Source organism: Castor canadensis, chromosome 10 (assembly GCF_047511655.1).
Source record: "Castor canadensis chromosome 10, mCasCan1.hap1v2, whole genome shotgun sequence".
NCBI classification, from domain to species: Eukaryota; Metazoa; Chordata; class Mammalia; order Rodentia; family Castoridae; genus Castor; species Castor canadensis.
Window position 1 is genome coordinate 148,436,639 of NC_133395.1, and position 18,831 is coordinate 148,455,469.

Genomic DNA, 18,831 nt, shown 5'->3' on the forward strand with positions numbered 1-18,831 from the left:
GGCAGGGGGCACGCACAGTGCAGGTAAACCTGATGAAGGGTTGATGCCCTCGTGGGCAGGACGGAGCAGGAAACGTGAGACTGCATCACACTGCTCAGGGAAGTGCTCAACTTAGACCTAGGAGTTGCTGACTTCTGGCATTTTCCATCTTCAGATTGTGACTGACCACAGGTAATGGAACCAAGGATGAGGGGGGTGATGATTGCACACAGAAACCACACAGGACTTCTTGCAGGGAAGGAGGGGATTGGGAAGAAGAGGGGAAAATCCATTCTTAGCCTGTCCCCTCCAAGTTTCCTGCTCAGAATGCCGTAGTGTCAGAATACTGGTCATAAGGACAGGGCCATTTATTCCTTATTTGGGGCTTGAGCCTACTAGGGAGCACTCTGCCACTGAGCTGCACCCCCAGTATGACCGTCATTTAATCCAGGGGCCGGTAAACTTCCTCTGTAAAGGGCCAGGTAGTAAATGTTTCCGGGCTGCGGAGCCCACATGGTCATTGTAGCACAAACACAGCAACAAGAATTCATAAACAATGAACATGGCTATGTTTCAATAAAATATTTAGGGACTAAAATTTGAGTTTCAAGAGTTTTTACATCATGAAATAGCCCTTTTTGAGTTTTTTCAACTGTTTAAAAATGTAAATCTTGTTTTTAGTTTGTGGACTGTCCAAAACCAGTCATGGGGCAGGATTTGGCCTCAGGCTGCTGTTTGCCATCCCTGAGTTAACTGGTGACCTCTGCTCTCTGTGGAGCCCTGTCTGAGGACAGCAGCCTGGAGCCAAGGCCAGCCAGCACCCAGTGGACTTGTCAAGAGCACGGAATGATGCAATGGAATAAACCACCCCCACCTGTGGGGCAGAAAGACCACTCTGGCATACGGGAGGAGACTGTGACCTCTGCAAGACACAAATTCATTGGTGGAATCTGAGGACATGGGGTGTAGAGTTGGGGTGATGGCCTCCCTGGCTGTCCACAAAAATCAGACCCCCAGCCACTGATTGTGGTTTTTGTGTTCACCACAATAAACCCTGGCAGGCCAGCCTTGGTGACACTTGTTGCCTCTCTCTCCTCACTTCCAGTGACCTGTCTGCCTCCCAGGGGTGGCACTGTGTTCACCTCTCTGGGGTAGGTAGAACTTCTAGGAAAGGCCCCTGAGATTCCACACCCTAGTTCCTGGGACCTGAATGAGTTTAGCCATTCCTGACTGGTAGAGAGGAAGAAATCAAGGGACTTGAAGGGAGAGGAGACATGGGTCAGGTATTGCAGGCTGGAACAGAAGGGGTCCACTGGATAGAATAGCAAGGAAATAGGGTCTCATTCCAACAAGTACAAGGAACTGGGTTCTGCTTATACCTGAATAAACTTGGCAGGAGATTCTTCCCCAGACCCCCAAATCTGGCCAAGGACCCCTTGATTTTGGCCTGTGAGACTCTGAGCAAAACCAGCTGAGCTGCCTGGACTTCTGGCCACAGACTCTGAGGTCGCAAGTGGGCATGGTCTCAAGCCACTTAGTTTGTGGTTATTTGTCATGGTTGTGATAGAAACCAAACATGGTTCTGTGATGACGGCTTTGTCACCAGGAGGCGGCCCTCGTGTAGGACTGGGAGGACAGTGGGCAGTCTGACTCATGGGCCTGGTGGAAGCAGTGTCTATGGGAAGCTTTTTCTCTCTTGTACGGAAGCCTCGCTTTGCTCTTGAAGCCCACTTCATCACCAGGACCATCTTACCTGAGATCAACTGATTACAGATTTTAATACAACTGCAAAACACCTTCAGAGCAACCACAGGACACTTCACTGTGTCACATCGAAGTCAAGGCAAAGCCGGGTGTGGTGGCCGTGGCCACGATCAGCACTCAAGAGGCTGAGGCAGGAGGATCGGGAGTTCCACGGTGGCCTGGGCTACGAAGTAAGACTGTATCTCAAAAACCAAAAAAATCCACCAACCAACCAGCAAGAGCAAAACTAAAGAAACAAAACTTCCAAAACAGAACAAAAATCAAAAATCAAAATAAAAAACTGAGATGACACTGAACCGAACCTCTTCTGGATGGACAAAGGCATAGCTATTTGCTTCTCTCTCTGAGCCACTCAGTGCCCCTGAAGCTTCAGGAAACCTTGGGGTTGTCAGGACACCAGACTGCAGGCAGGGCTGCTGGAGGCTGGAGTGGGTGGCCAGGCCATCAGTCCTCCCCCGAACCTACCCTGGGGGGGGGTCCTGTGTTCTACACAGTGGCTTCCTTTGCCAAGAGGCGTTTCCTGAGTGAAGAAGCCTCGCAGGAAGCAGAGCCCTGCTTGTGAAAACAAGAGAACAACAGGAGGAAGAAGAGGAGGAGTCGAAAATAAACCACGAGGACGGAGCATGGGGACAGAACTTGGAGGCCCTTTGGGCTGGGAAGCATCCCTTGAGAGTCCTGCTCTTTGGTCCCCACTGTCCTTACTAGGCATGGTGAGAATATCTAGCAGATCTGGACATCTGTCTCTTAGGGGCGAGTGTCCTTCAAGGTCCTGTCTGCCCAAGTGCTGACTTAGCATTTGATCTATCACAGAGGAGTCATGAAGCTAGCCACTGTCCTTAACGACATAATGGCCCCTTACCTTCCCCTGGAGGAGACAGACTTTAAGGAAGTTGTTGCAAAGATAACAAGTGATGGAGGACTGTGCGAGGTGACAGGGAGCAGGCTGACATGTGGGGTGTCTGGCTGAAGGATGGAGGTGACGGGTCAGGAGTGGCTAGGGGACCCCAGAGGGAGCAGCACATTCAGAGGGCCCTCGGAGGGGTTTGGTGGGCTCAAGGGACAAAATGATCAGTGTGGCTGCTGTGGTGGACTGCATGGCTGTCATGACCGTGGCAAGGAGTTGCAGTATGGTCGTGGTTGGAGAAGTCAAAGTTTCCATGTGGATGTGCAGAAGACCACCCTAGTCCCATGTGGCCAGTGGCCAGAGAGGAGCTGGGACACTGGTTAGGAGCCTGGGATGGGTTCAGGGGCAGGGCTGGGGCTGGGCCAGGCAGTGGGTGTCATTGGAGAGGAGCAGGTGGATCTGTGATCAGTAGGACTCGGGGACACCACGGGGAGGGACATCTGGACTCTTTGCCTGTTCCCCCTCATTTGGTCAGTCCTCATCCAGGTCAGGTTCCAACTTGCTCAGACCTCTGCAGGGAACACAGACACTGTGAGCTCATGCTCAGCCCTAGATTTTTGCTGCCTGGTTTCCCATGCCCCAAACTGTACAAGCCACTGGCTTCCTGCGACCACTCAAGTCTTAATTCCGTATCATCTCTTAGGAGAGATCACCTGGATGGGCTGATCTCCATACATTGAAGTGCAGACCCCTAGTTCCTCAGAATGACTACATTTGGAGACAGGGTCTATAGTGGGGGTGGTTGAGATAAAATGAGGTCCTTAGGTGGAATCCTGTATGACTGGGGAACTCGGGCACAGAGGCACTAAGAGAGAAGGTGCTGTGAGGGCAGCATCGAGCAGTGGAGGAGGAGGATCAGAAGAAGCCATCTTACTGCTCCTTGACCCAGACTTCAGCCTCCAGGACTGTGAGGCCCCAGTTGACGTGCTACTCACTACGGCATCATGGGCTGATACTCATGCACCCCAAGACCTCTCCCTCACCTGTTCACTCATTGATGTTGTTGGTTAGCTGTCTCCCCAACAGGGGAGGAAAGGGCCCCAGCTGTGAGGGCTGGGGCCATGTCTCACTCATGGCTGCCTCTCTCCCACCCTGGGCAGCTCATGTATTCTACACCCTGGGAAGAATTTGGTTAAATAAAGAAAAAACAATGGCTATTTCTGTCAGAAAACCATGAAGAGACAAAATGAAGAGTCTTTGTCTCACCTGTTACTGGGCCTCTGAGTTTGAGCAGTTTAGACCTCAAGAGAACCCACCTGCCCACCAATACAGACCAGAAGTCCTTGGCAGCTGGTGTACCTGTCTCAGTATACAGACATCTGGCCTTTCCCCGGCCAGACTCTTGGCTGGGCTTGAGGCAATGGGAAAGAAAAGCATGGCCTTGGGGCCACAGTGCCTGCAAGTGTCATGGGGACATTGTTCTTTGGAGGACCAACCCCTCCCCTTCTCTTGGTCCCTGCAAAGACAAGGTGAGTCTGTAACTTAGGTCTGTGATTGGGCAGTGATTGGCCTAAGACCCAAAGGACCCCAATCAGCATAGTCTATACCTTGGGTACCAGTGATTAGTTCAGGATGGGTATGGCTCATGTCAGAAAAATCAGAGTTAATCTTAATATTTTGCTGGAACCACTGGAAAGAAAAGCTCTTCCTATTGATGGTGGCTGGGGACAGGAGTTTATCTGGTGATGATGGTAGCCATTTTGCTACCTGGTTTGAAAACAGAGATAAGCAGGGGAACACAGAGATAAGAAATGGAAGAGGAGAGATACAGGCATGCCTTGAGCCCCTGGATGCAGCTGTGCCTGAGGCTATAGGCTCTCAAGATTTCTTATAGATAAATAAATATCCCCCTCCCTTTGCTTTTTTTTTCTTTTTTTGGTATATGGTTTCAGTCATTAGGAACTAAAAATTCAACATAGATTTCCCTCCACCCAAAAGAAGTATATTTATTTTTCACCATTTCTTCTACAAACTTTCAGGCAGAATGAAATCTACAATGCCCCAAACCTACAGTGTCCTGCCCATCTTCAGAACCCAGCTCAGATATGCCCTCCACCAAGAGATGCCCTGCTGCCCAACCAGTGTTACTTGGGCATTCTTCTGTACTCTGCCACACTCAACGGAAGCAGTTCTTTTGCTTGCTGGGTTGTGCCCATAGCCAGAGGATTTTCTGGGGGATAAACTCTGATTATTAGCACCAAGCACCACCACCATTACTATTTACAGGGCTCTCTCTACCTGGTGGGCTCTGTGATAAGGGAAGACGTGGTGTCCAGTGTTATGGGCACTTCTCAATGCTTAGCACTACTCTAGGTCCTCTGTGCACATTAGCACTGAGTTTTCTAGTGCTGCTGTCTTTATCCCGCTTACAGAGACTCTTGCTGCAGATTGTACTCTCAAGGCTCCCCCACTGCCTCTCCCTTTCAGCATTTACGTCAAGACTCAGAAGCAGAGCCATCCACTCTGTGGGTGACGAATGGCTCACAGAGGTGAAGGGGGCGGCCCAAGTTCCCACTGTAATGTGGGGGAAAGCTGGGATTCCAATCGGGTGGGCCAGCCTTCTGAGCCTCTGCTTGCAGAGGGCACCTTGACCCTGGCCCTTTGTGAGCCCCGGGTATTGTCCCTGGAGGAAAGGCCTCTGTTCCCACCAGTGGTCAACCAGCCCAGGGGACCTCCCAGGACAATGGCATAGATGCCAGGCCCTACCTCACCCTCCCTCTGCTCCTTCCCTGACTGGAACCTGACCCCCAGCTTGGCCCAGGGGCAGAAGGAGGTGCCCTCAAGTGGCCTCATCTTTGTGTCCCCTCCACATGGCTATGGATTGAACCAACCTCTGCCTTCCTCCCTCTCTCCTTTTCATCCTTCAATACAACAAAGCCAGAGAGGCCAGCCTGCCCTCTTCCCTGCTCCAGCTGGAGCAGTGGTTCTACATTCTTTGCAGACTCTTTGGGCTCCTACCCCTGCCCAGGTGTCTTGAAGGCCTGCAGCAAAGCAGGGAAGGCCTGGCCAGGCAAATGGCTGAGACACCAGCAGCCTCTGAGGTTAGGAAAGGCCATGAACTCACTTGAGACCTTCCACCCCAAGGCCAAGGTTGACCCCTCCAAGGTCCAGTACTACCCCTAGGTTGGTGGTCAGGTACTGCCTCTCTAAGCAACACTAGGCCATTGGACCTGCCAAAGTCCCAGGTAGTCACACCCTGCCTGGCAAGACATGTCTGAGGACAGCCTCCACTGGTCTGCTCTTGCCTCCTTTCACCTGCTCACATGCATCTTGCTGTGCCAGGCCTGGGCTGGGGCACAGAGACACTCTGCTGATGCTTTCTCCGATGGGCTCTGCCATGCTCTGAAACACCTGAACAGTACAAGCAGGGGCTAGGAAATCCCATTCAAGATGATCTTGTCCAAGGTGTGACCCAATTTCCTCCTTGGGCCTCACTCTCTAGAGAGCCTTGCTTGACCCTGGTGGACTGTCCCTGAGTCTAGAAGGGGATTTAGGCTGTGAGCTCAGAGAGGGAGGGTGTATGTTGCCTGTCCATGTCCAACGGACTCTCTCAGTTCCTCTGGGAGGATCTCAGTTCTAGAGCTCAGGGGGCCTTGCTCTGACTCCAGTATGTGACTGATATTTGGCCAATTACAGAATCAAATTATCCTTGCCTACATGACGGGTTTGGGGTTGAGTGTGCTTCCAAGTTGGCCCACTGAGGCTTGGGTCTGAACAGTCTATCTTCCAGACTCAGAACATTGGAGTTACCTTGGCATCAGGAGCGTGAAGTGGAGCTTCAGCATGTCCTGGTGACACTGCTGGAGAACCTGGATCCAGCCATACCTGAAGCTGTGCATGCCTAGATTTTTCACTGTAAAATCAACTTCTTTTTCACCCAAGTCAGTTTGAGTTAAGCTTTCTGCACTCATCTGAGAGACCTTGCTGATAGGAAGGAAAGAAAGAGAAAACAGAGGACAGATGGGGAGTGGCTGGACCTGGGTCTGCAGCAGAGCAAGCTAAGTGGCATTTTATGAATGGTGATGCAGATATTCCATAACAAGCAGCTTGCATTTCTGTGACATGACGTCTTTCCCAAGTCACCAGTGCAGTCTGCTAGGCACAAACCTGTGCTGGGCCCATATGCACTGTCCTATGGGATTGAGGAGGGAGCAGAGGTGGGACACAGGGATTGTGTGGCCACGAAGGGTGGGCACTCCCGTGGGGAGGATGCCTCTTTCAGCAGGGGGCTGGGCCAGGTGAGCTCCTGGGCTCTCCCCTGCCTGGAAGCCTGAGCCCCTGAGGCTCTGAGGCTCTCCTGTGTGGACTGGGCTTCTACCACTCAAAGCAGTGGCTTCTTTTGGCCGTTTTGCACATGACACATTGTGTCCTAACATGCTTGTTCACAGCCAGCTCCCTTGAGTATCTGAGCACACTGGACTGTCCATGCCATTTTGTCCACAGGGTATCAGGCACAGGCTTGGTCCACGGGCGGTACTTAGAAAGTATTGTTGAGTGAATAAATGGATGTCTCCAGTTGCTTAAGTTTTTGCTGTTTTTTTCTAGGTTGGTGGTCAAGATGGTGGACAAAGGTTGTATGGGAAGCTCCCCTTCTTTCTATGAATACACAGAAATGCTGGGTAAAATACAGCTATTTAAAAGAACAAAGATACAAGGTCAAAAACAAGAAGAGGAGGCCTCCAGCTTGTATGGGGAGAGAAGGTGCAGCTGCAACGCCCACGGAGGGCCACAGACAACCAGGCCTGTGCAGTGATAAGTGGGCTCTGTGTGAAGCCAGAGGCCAGCAAACAGCTGCCTCTTCCATGAGCCAAAACTATCAAAATTCCTCCTATGGGCCTTGGGATTTGTTCCAAATCAGTCACGGCTCTACCAAAGATGGGCCCACAGTCCCAAATTACACAGCACACCAGAAACTTGCCATTCCTGAGGCAGCAGACATAAAACACCAGAGGAAACTCAGTTACTGCTGCAATCCAAGATACTGTAAAGTAAGTACGGTATTGCTCCCAGACCTTCTGTGGATACCATAACCCTCGGATGCTCAGGTTCCTTCCATAAATGGCACAGTATTTGCACAGAACCTACACAGCCCTTCTATTTACTTTAAATCATCGTTAGACAACATACAATACCTAATACAACGGAAATGCTGAGACAACTGTTACTACTGCACTGTTGAGAGAATACTGACAAGAAAAAGTCTGAGCATATTCAGAACAGATGCATTTTATTCTGTATATTTTTGGTCTCAGTAAGTTGAATCATGTATGTGGAACCCAGGGGTACTGAGTCCCCATTGTATGTTTAAGATTAAAGAGGGTCCCATAACACAGGGCTGAGCAGGATGAAAAGGAATGTACGGAAACAGAGATGTATGCAGCTCATGGCCCTTGTGTTATGGTTTGAATATGAAATGTCCCCACAGGGCTCGGTTGGCAGCTGATGGGCTTCTGGGAAGTCACTGGATCCTCAAGGCTCTGACTTGATCAATGAGTCCCTTAATGGATTCACGGTATGAAGGCATTATTACGAGGTGGCAAGAAGTAGGAGTTGGGCGTGGTGGAGGAAATAAGTCACTGGGGCATGTCTTTGGGATACATCTTTCCCTGCCCCCCTCCTGTATTCTCTCTCTCTGCTTCCTGGCCGCCATGAGTGAGTAGCCTCTGCTACATGTTCCTGCTACTCTGATGTTCTGCCTCAACACAGGGCCAGAATCAGCCAAGCCAAGGCCTTCGGTCTGAAATGTCTGACACCCTGAGTTAAAATAAACCCTTCTTCACTTAAGTTTATGTCAGGCCTTTTGGTCACAGTGACATGAAGTCTGACTAATACACCCTCCTAGTATGTAAGGTGTCCTGTAGATGTTTCTGAGGTGGGAGAACCCAAGAAGACTGTGTATGTAACCAAACCTAGGCAGGGGTGTGAGGTATTGAACTGTGCAGGCTGGGTTTCCACCCTGCACTGGGTAGTCACTCGAGGTACCCTGGCAAGTGCTCCTCACTGGCCTCAGTTTTCTCAAGGGGAATTCAGGTAAGAAGAACACTCAAGGTGGTTTAGAGGTGCCGTGCACTGCCATGGGGAAAGTGCCTGGCATCGTGTGTGGCATATTGTTGCTCCATACATGACTGTGGCTAATTAATTCTGTCTCCTCCTCTCCTTTCTACAAAGAGGAAGAGCTTTGGGGTAAGTCAGTCCACAGGCCTGAGAGCTTCTTGAACTGGGTGGAGTTTGAAGGACACTTTTTTACAGGGGCAGAGAAACAAGTGACAGCTCCATCCACCTAATTTTTGTGTGACCTCCACAGCCTCACTTCCCATAATCTTTAAAATGATGATGAAACCTCTACCTTGCATTGTCTTGTGAAGGTTAATGGTACCGTGGATAGGATTCTATTATAAAGTCCTATCCAGGTTCACAGTTACTCTTATATTCATGCCGTAAAGGACCAATTGTGACTTTAAGGCAAAATGGAGAGAACCTTTATTTCTCCTCTTAGAGAAAGTTCCAAGGCTGGACATAGGCCTCACGCCAAGCAGCCCTGCTCTTTAGTTGATCAGCTATGCAAACAGGAAGCGACTATCCAAACATTTGGAGCTGCAGGAGGCAGCCTCTTTGAGGTCTCCCTCTCATCTTCCAGATGCACCACAGAAGTCACAGATGCACCACAGAAGTCACAGATGGGCCCCTCCTCTGAGGACAGAGGTTCAAAGCCAACTCTTCTGTCTGCTCTGCCTAGCCCCGGCCAGGCCATCTTCCCCTCCCAAGCAGCACTCCTCACTGTCTCCCACTGTGCTTCACCTTCCTCCCCCTCAGTCAACCCTGAAGCCCAGCAATTCTTCACTGAAATGCAAATCTGCGTCTGTCTCCCCTTGCTTAAAACTTTTCCTGGGTCAGGTTCTCTTAAGGGAAACACTTCAAGGTCCTTGTACCACCTTCCAAGTTTACTCCCCCACCACCCTCAGTTCTTAGCTTGGAGTCACTTGGGGACACTTCCTGGCTTCCATCCCACCTGCTGCCACACGTCTCCTACTCCTTAGTGGCTGCTCACCACGGGATTTTGGTCTGTCTTGTTCACAGTCTCATTCCTGGGACCAGGCATGGTGCCAGGCATGACTCCAGTCTCAGAGAAGGTACTCAGCCCCTGGCCTTGTGATTTGAAGGGAGAGGAAGCTCTGGTTACTGAGCACCTGTCTCATGCCTGGCAGGTCCTAGCCTCTTGCAGCCACTCTGGCCGGCAGGGTGGAGCTCAAGTCTGTGTTGCACCCAAGAGCAATAGGCTCAGGCGGGGGTGGTGACTTCCCAAAGTCACTCATCTGTCAGGAGTTCTGTCAGGATTTGAACCTTGGTCCCAAGTTCAGCTTCCTGCCTTGATGGAGCTACAACAGAGTTTTCTCTTGTGAAGAATAGGGCATTCCAGGACCGGCCTCACAGGGCTGTGGTGAGGGTCAAATGAGGTAAGCCGTATACAGTGAATGCTCAGTCACTGATAGCTATTATCAGGATCACATCGAAGAGCAAAGCGCAAACACATCCAACTGCGATCGACAAAGGGGCTTTGTGCGTGAACAGAAGGTGGATGGATGGATGGAGGGGACCAAGCAGCCAAGTTCAGCATGATTTCACAAATGCAAGAGCCGAGGGATAAAAGGCAGAGCATAAGGCTGGAGAACGCGGCCGCCAGGCTCACCTGTAGCGCTGCAGCTCGGCCTCCAGCCGCCGCACCCCGCGCTGCAGGCCGGGCACCCGCCGTGCCAGCGCCTCTAGCTCCCGCACCCGGCGCAGGCTGCGCAGCACGGCCTCCCGGGCCTCCTCTGCGCGCCGCCTCACCTCGGCCTGGCCGCGCTGCAGCAGCCCCGCGCGGGCCTCGGCCGCCGCCAGCGCGCCCTGCAGCTCCTGCGCCGCCGCCTTGCACCCGCCGCGCCCCGCCTCCGCCTCCGCGGCGCCCGCCTGGCTCTTCCAGAGGCCGACCTGCGGGGCGGGGAGAGGGAGGTGAGGTGAGTGCCCCCATCCCTGCACATCTGAGGCTCGCTCGCCGAGATCATTTGATCTTGGCGTTCCCCTAACGAGGAGCTCTAATTATCTATCCCTATGTCTTTATGGATGAGGAAAGCTGGGGCGCGAAGCACGCTTGCTGCTCTTTGTCTGAAACAAGGATTTCCAAATTTCAAGACTTCTTGGCCTCTCTCCGGTGTCAGCTACCGTCGCTCCAGGATTTGCCGAACAGCTTCAGCACCTGAGACTAACATTCCCGCCCTCCCTGGCATCTGCTCGCTGGGCTGGCGCTCCTCGCGGTGGAAGTTTTGTGTCTTTACTGCTTCCCAAAGCCTACTCCAGCCTGGCACAGGGTGCCCAACAAACGCCTCAGAACGAGTGACGGGGCGATCTATGTAGCCTCCTCTCAGGAACCCTACATCTGACCAGTGTGATTTGTCGCCCTGTCAGTGCATTCCCCCACCCCCGCTTAGCCGGCGCCGGTGCCACCTGCTCTTCCCCTACCACACATGGCCCCTGGAAGCTACTCCTTCGGATCGGATGACTGGGTTAAGGTGTGTGTGTATGGGGGGGGGGTGGCGATATAATGTCAGCTTTCTCCTGGTTACCTTAGGGTCCTTTTGGGGTAGAGGCTCTTCCTCTTCTCCTTTGGCCCTTGGCACCCAGCACTGCTCTTGGCACACGACTGGACACAGTGCTGTGTGTTTATCGACTGATCCCAGAAACCAGGACCGGGTCGGTAGCTCGTCCAGTGACTTGTTCTCAATAGCTTAGAGTGGGTCTGGTCCCCACAGGGACTTGGTGGCCAATCACTGTCTGGGCCACCGTGTTAGCCACCCTGGTTAATTCTCACTTGGGCTCTAGGCCTGGTCCTGAGAGATTCCGTTAGGCAGGGAGCCCCTTAAGGGGGAGGTCGGGCCTTCTTCACTTCTCTTGCCCCTGAACCCAGAAGCTTGGCACGAAGGAGCGAGAAAGATGCTTGTCGAATAACTGAATACACCACCGCCCAGAGAGGCTCAATGGGCGAGGCGGAAAAGAAGGCTGTGGTGTGGGATGGTTGTGGTGTTAGGAAAACGCCGCACACCACACACAAAGGAGGCTCACGAGAGTTATCTCATGTCCAAAGTTTAATAAGCAAGCTGGCTGGTCGAGAGAAAATGGTGCAGCAGCTTCTCTCGGCGGGTCTGGCCTTAAGTAGCATGTTGGAGAAAGCAAGGGCTAGGGACTGACAAAGAGAGGTGGCAGGAGATAAGGGACAGTGGGGCTTTGTTCTGCAAGGGATGAGACCAGCTGCTGAAGCAAGGTCTAGGGGCGGGCAAAGGAAGGTGGCGGGAGATAAGGAACAGTGGGTTTTGTTTTGCAAGGGATGAGACCAGCTGCGGCTAAGGCTGCAGAAGGGGCAGTTCTTATCATGTGGGACTGAGGTTTTCTGGAATGGAATAGGTGGTAAGAATAGAGGTGGGGATTGGAGGCACAAGGAAGCAAGTTGACTGAAGAGGGCTGGGATGGAGTAGGGCTGCTCTCTCGCTCCCCTTCCGCATCTTGTGCCTAGTTCTGGCGCAGCAGCCCCTCAACCCCCTCCCTCGCCTCCGCGGGGCGCACCTGCAGGGCCAGGCAGCGCGCGTCACTGCTCTGCAGCGCGGCGCGTAGGTCCTCCACCAGCTCGCGCAGGCTGCTGTTCTCCTCCTCCAGCCTCGCCACGCGTTCGCCGTCTGATCCGCCGTCCGGGTTGCGGTCTGGGCCGGGCGCGCCGGGCGGGCGGCGGCGGCGCGGGCGGCGCAGGCGAATCTGCGTCTCGATGTGCTCGCTGAGCGCGCCGCGGGGCAGCCGGGGCCCCGCGCGGGCGCCGAAGTAGCCGCAGAGGCGCGCGTGGAACTGGCGGAAAGTGAGCTCCGGCGGCTCGGCGCGCAGAGCCAGGCGCGCCTCCTCCTCGACGTCAGCGTCCCCGTCCCCGGCGGCCACAGCCCCGGAGTTTGCGTCTCTGACGGCCGAGTCCTGGGCGGCTTCGTCGGCCGCACCCTCGGCGCGCAACCCCAGCACCGCGCAGAGCGCGCGAAAGTCGGCGCGGGGCAGGCGGCCAGCGCCGCGGCAGTCCAGGTGGTGGAAGACCTCCTGCAGGTACTGGTCCAGCCCGGTGGCCAGCACCACGATCTCGTTCTCCACGCCGCGGTCCAGCCCATAGTGGTGAGCCAGGGCGCTCAGCAGCCACTGCGTGCGCCGCGCCGGCCTCCTGTACGGGTCGCCCACCGCGCCTTCCATGCCGGCCTTGGAGTTGCGGCCGTCCGGCTGCACGGTGGATCCTCGCTCGCTCCTCCCGTCCCTCCTCCGGTCCCTCCGCCCGCCACTTCCAGGGGCGGCCTCAGAGTTCCTGGAAAGGAGGGGCTTGGAGGTGGCAGTCAGTCTGGAGCGGCGCCGGGGCCCGCGTCCAGCTGCAGCTTCGCTGTTTTCCCCAGTTGCTAAGTGGGCTTGGAGCCGGGGTTCTCCCTCCCGGTCTAGCTGCTCCCCGCGACCCCCGCGCTTTGCTCCCGCACTACGCCCAGGGGGTTCCGGCAGCGGCGCTCTGCCTCCCTCTCGCAGACGGCTTTCTTTTTTGTTTATTTATTTACATGTGCATACATTGTTTGGGTCATTTCTTCACCCTGCCTTCCTCCCCCACCCTTCCCTCCTCTCAGACGGCTTTCTGTCCCAACCCCTGTCCCGCCTGCCCGCCTGGCGCAGAGTGGGCCCCGAGCGGGAGCGCGCGGCGGCCGCGCGCGATAGCGCACTGGTGAGAATCCGGGGGTGTCCGGCTGCCCCGCCCATGCGTCACCGCCGCCTCCCCTACCCCCGGGTGCTGTCGGAGGGCAGAGGGGCAAGCCAATCCGCTCTACCCGTGGGGGCGGAAAAGCCTCCTTTCCCGCCTAAATTCAGCCACCAGCTTTCCCAACTCGCCCTGCACCCCACGTGGTAACAAGCACAGGAGCAATTGTACCAGGTGGAAGAAGAGGGACTTGGTTAGGGTCATCCCGCTGTGAGAAGCTGGTCCCAGAGGGATCCTATGTCTTTAAGTGTGTGGGATAGGATTCCCCAGAAACTGATTGTCTGCCAGCTTTCCACCTTTATGCCCCAGGCAGTGAGTGTGCCCTGGGACCTGAGTTCCATCTCTGGGCTGGGATCTGGTGGACAGGTTGAGGTTCAGTCACCATCTTCTCTGGTGCCTTAAAACTTGGTTGTGAGAGGCAAATGACAAACCAGCCTCTCAGATGAGTGCTAGATGATTTTTACTTTGTCTCACACGTTTTCTGCTCTGGGAACATCCTTGCCTATAACATGGGTAGAATCTGGCTTTGTGTATAACTCTGGTTTTAAATATTAAACCCTGCCATTTGAAAAGAGTAAGAATTTGTTTCCTCTGCCACTATGCACCAGAAACATTTGTCCTTTTGGCAAATTCCTACTCATTCTTGAACACTCCTACCTACTGGGAGGGAGTTAGGTGCTCTGTCTCCAAACCATTTTGGACATTTTTTAGGTTTGTTTTTAAATGATAAAAGTAACGGCGATTTCACAAAAAGTTTTATACCAATTTCACTTCTTGGCTTGTACCTTAGAAAACCACTGGTGTACAGGATGTTCACTGCATCATTGATTAGAAAAGTGAGAAACTGATATTCACAGCCTATCAGGCAGGACCAATCACTAAACAGAGTGGAGGAAGCACATTGGAGCATGTTATGTAAATATTCACATGTACAACACCACCACCACACAAAACATTACCAAGCACTTTCTACAAAGACACCTGTATGGAACTGCACAGAAGATGAATGCCATTCACAATCCTTTCAGTGGCTCTCTGGGGATGGGAGACCTTTGAAAAGCTTTCACTGCAATGTTTCCTTTGAACAAGGTGATGGTTTCTTTGATTCTCTCTTTTGTGGTACTGGGGATTGAACTCAGGGCCTCAAGCTTGCCACTTTGAGCCGTGCCTTACAGTTTGTTTTTCAGATAGGGTTTTGCTCTATTTTCTGGACTGCCTACAACTGCAATCTTCCTCTACCTCCTGAGCAGCTAGGATTACAGGTGTCATCTACCACACCCAGATTGCTTTTGAGATAGTGTCTTGTTACCTTGTCCAAGCTGGCTTCAAACTGGGATATTCCTATCTCCTTCTCTTGAGTATCTAGGATTACAGGCATTACGAACATGCCCCTCCTTTAAGGGGAGAATGCATTTTGTTTTTCATTTGCATGCATTTTTGATGTATGTACTCATTTGAGGTGTATGCATCAATAGTTTTTAATATATTTACACTTGGGTAACTATGACTACACTAACTTTCGAACATTTTCATCACCCTCTGCCAAGTAAACCCTTGTACTAGTTATTCCATCCCCCTCTGCCTGTCCACTCTGAATGTCCCTCTGCTGTTGGTCTCCAACATTTTCTGTCTCTATGGGTTCACCTCTTCTGGACTTTTCAAGTAACTAGAATCATACAAGGGGTGTCCCATTATAACTGGCTGTTTGGGAACACATTATCGTAATGGTTTCAAGGTTTACCTGTGTTGCAATATGTCTGGCACTTTATCTCTTTTTAGTGCTGAATAATGTTCCATTGTGTGGGTAGACCACATTTTGTTTTTCCACTCATCAGTTAGGAGTGGATGGCCAGTCCTGTGCAGTTTCTTGAGGAATGGCCAGACTTTCACAAAGTGACTTCCCCATTTTGTTCCCACTGGCAGTGTATTTGATATGTTTCCTGATGCATGGAGAGTGCCCCTCTCCCCATTTTCTGCATCTCAGTTTGTGGTGCCAACACCATCTTTGAGGCCTTGTTTGTCAGTTTCCCATTGCTGTACAAATACCCGAGATAATAACTTAGTAAGAGAGGTTTTGCTTCACAGTTTTGTAGGTTCCAGTCCGTGGTCAGTTGGACACTGGACACGCTGCTTTTGGGCCTATGGCTTCAAACAAGGTGAGGGCTCATGGTGGAGTAAAAGCCATTCATTACATGGTTGGAAGCAAAAGAAGGGGCTGGGGTCCTACTGCCCGCTTTACAGACACATCCCAGTGACATTCTGCACCCTTCCAATAGCACTACCCTGGGACCAAGCTTGTAGCATGTGGGCCTTCTGGGGACTTTCTAGATCTAAACTGAGACTCTCTCCCTCTCATATCCCACATCCAGTTGTCAGGCTATCCAGAGCCTACCTGCAAAACACATCAGGCCAGGGGGGGATGGACACATCTGTTAATGTTCACCTGTAACAGTATCTCTAGCTCTCATCCCAGCTGCCTCCTCCTGGTTGCCACAGCAGATGGCATCATGACATGTTGCCTTGTGCGTGCTTTCTTTACTGAGACGTGATAGTGCCTTTATTGGCGTGCGTAGTCCAAAAGCAGCCCCTGCACCATGTCATCTGTGGGTCTCACAGGGCTGGCTACACGAGGCTAGCGACCTGGGGTCCCCAGTGACAGTGCTAATGGCTTTGGTTTGTGAGAATTTATTCCTGTAGAAGTGACCTCACACCTCTAGTAGGCATCAGTAGGATTTCAGTGTCCTTTGGCCTAGTGATGTTGGTGCTCCTGAGGCTCCAAATGTTGGTAGTGACTTGTACATGCAGCTGAGCCATAGAAGCTTCCAGGCTGAGTGTCTTGTGGCGGAGGTCTGATAATTCATTTAGGGCAAGACTCTGGGGCTTGGCAGTCAGAGCTCAGAGCCCCATCTCTGCAGATGAACCTGATCTTTCACACATCAGAGCTGAGAGCTAGTAGCTCAGCCAATGATACAACACGCACCCTTCCCTGTCTCTGTTAGTAATTGCCTTTGCTGCAGGAATCCCTTGAACAGCAACTCCCCTTGGGCCAGTCCACGCTGAAAAGAAAGCTTTTCAATATCTGGCCATGGAGCCGTTGCTTGGCCTCCGCTCCCCTATGGCTCAGGGAGGCGAGAGTTTATAATAGTGTGCTGTCAGGCCTGTCTGTCTGTGGGGCCCTGTTACCAGGCATCTCTGAAATTATTCCATTTGGGTCCACAAGGTTTTTGTTTGAGGTTCAAAGTGAGCAAACGCTTAGGTCTCTGGTCCTTTGTATGAGGTGGGGGATGGGTAGACAGTCAGGGCCCCAAAGGAATCACTTTCTGAAGTCACTACAGTATTGTTTGAGCCACTTCCATCTGTGTGCTGTTCAAAGTGACTTTACAAAGTCTGGAAAAATGTGAAGACGCAAAACCACCCACCATCTTGCCACAAAGAAGAGACCATGGTGTATTTCTCTTGTATTTATTTCCAAACTTTTCCATGCATTAAGGCATGAAAGACCTTCTGGGGTGATGGGAATACTATATCTTCATTGGAGTGGTGGGTTCCATGATTGAAGACATCTTCCAAACACCTACAAAGGGCAAGCTTACACTGTGCAAACTGACCTCCTCACTTTCATCCACAGGAACTGGACTCCATGAACAGCAGACACAGCTCCTGAGGTGCTTACAGTGAGATGTTTTTCAAAGTTCTTTATTAAGACAATGCTGAGAACTTTGCTCTGGGCGCTGGGTGATTTGTCACTGGGTTAAGGACTGTAAGCACCTTGTAAGCTCTTGATATTGTCAAACTGTTTTTCAGAACGTGTGTCATTCTGTGCAGCCCCCAGACTGTCTGGAATGTCCTTGAGCCATTATTTTCACCACCTTTAAGCACATTTTCCGGAGGTTTGGTTAGTAATCTGCTTAGTATTCAGACATCAAGTTTCACTTTTTTCTGTTAAAAAGGGGTCTGGGCTGGGAATGGAACTTAGTGGTACAGGGCTTGTGGGTGAAGCCCTGGCATCATTCTCCAGCACTGTAAAAACATAAAATAAGAATTAAAAAAGGACATGCAATTAGGCAAAGTTTTCTTAAATATAACATTTAATGAATGGTCAAAAAAAAGAGAAAAAAATTAACAAATTGAGCCTCACTAAAACTCAAAACCTTTGTACTTCAAAATATATTATTAAGAAAATGAAGCCTGGCATGGTGGCAGACGCCTGTAATTCCAGCACTCAGCAAGCCCAGGCCAGAGGCACTTGAGTTTGAGGGCCAGCCAGACTCTGTCTCAGTAAAGACAAACAAGACACTGGGAGAAAATATTTGCAAAACTTATGCCTGACAAAGGACTTGTGTTCAGAATTTATAGTGAACTTCTTATGACCCAGTGACAAGAACATAACTAAAACAATCAAAAAGTGGGCAAAAGATATGAATAGAGATTTTGACTATAAATGCATGTTCAGTAAACATACAAAAAGATATTAGTATCATTGGCCAAATACAAATTGAAACCACAATGAAATACTGTATCACACCATGAAAACGGATGTAAAAATAAGCCAATGAATCTTGTCAGGATACAGAGAAACTGGAGCCCTCACACACTGCTGACGGCAATGGATAACGATGCATGCACTGTGGAAGACAGTTTGGTGTTTTCTTAAAAAGTTATTCATAAAACTACCATATGACCCCACAATTCTAGGTTGGTGCTCTACCATTTGAGCCACACCTCCAGCCTGCCTGACCCAGCAGCTCTCCTCCTAGGTATCTACTGGAGAGAAAGGAAAACACATCTCCATACAAAGACTTGCGAGCCGATGTTCATAGCAGCATTTCCCAGAGGTCACATGTTGTAGGACTCTTTATATGAAATGCCCAGAAAGGCAAATGTTCAGACAAAGAGATTAGTGGTTGTCAAGGCATGGGGTATGAACAGAGGCTAGTTTTAATTGCACAGGAAAGGTCTTATGGGAATGGAAAAGTTCTAAAACTAATTTTTTTTTTCAGCACTGGGGTTTGAACTCAGGGCTATACCTTGAGGCACTCCACCAGCCCTTTTTTGTGATGTTTTTTTTCAAGATAGGGTCTCAAAGTTATTTGCCTGGGCCGGCTTCAAACCACCATCCTCCTGATCTCTACCGCCTGAGTATCTGGGATTACAAGTGTGAGCCACCGGTGACCTGACTCTAAAACTAATTTATGATGATGATTGCACCACTTGGTAAAGTTACTAAAAAACAATGAATTCTACACTCGAAATGGATAGATTTTATCTATGAAATAAAACATACCTCAGTACAGCAGTTGACAAAGGGGTCACTACTTTGTCCTGTTTGGCTGTTCGAAGCCAGTCAGGACAAAAGTCACCTGGTGGCCCGCACCTGTGGTACGAGCTACTG

General features: G+C 51.3%; 1 protein-coding gene across 1 annotated transcript in view; it reads right to left on the bottom strand.

Annotated features, from left to right (window-relative positions):
- The window catches only part of Efcc1 (EF-hand and coiled-coil domain containing 1), a 35,751-nt gene extending 22,686 nt beyond the window's left edge, over nt 1-13,065 (bottom strand). The window contains exons 1-2 of the mRNA XM_074044599.1: nt 12,242-13,065; nt 10,335-10,615 (exon numbers count right to left, since the gene is read on the bottom strand). Of these exons, the coding sequence (XP_073900700.1) occupies nt 10,335-10,615; nt 12,242-12,898 (938 nt within the window). The 5' untranslated portion in view covers nt 12,899-13,065. The remainder of the gene's footprint in view (nt 1-10,334; nt 10,616-12,241) is intronic.
- Between the last annotated feature and the right edge of the window lie 5,766 nt (nt 13,066-18,831).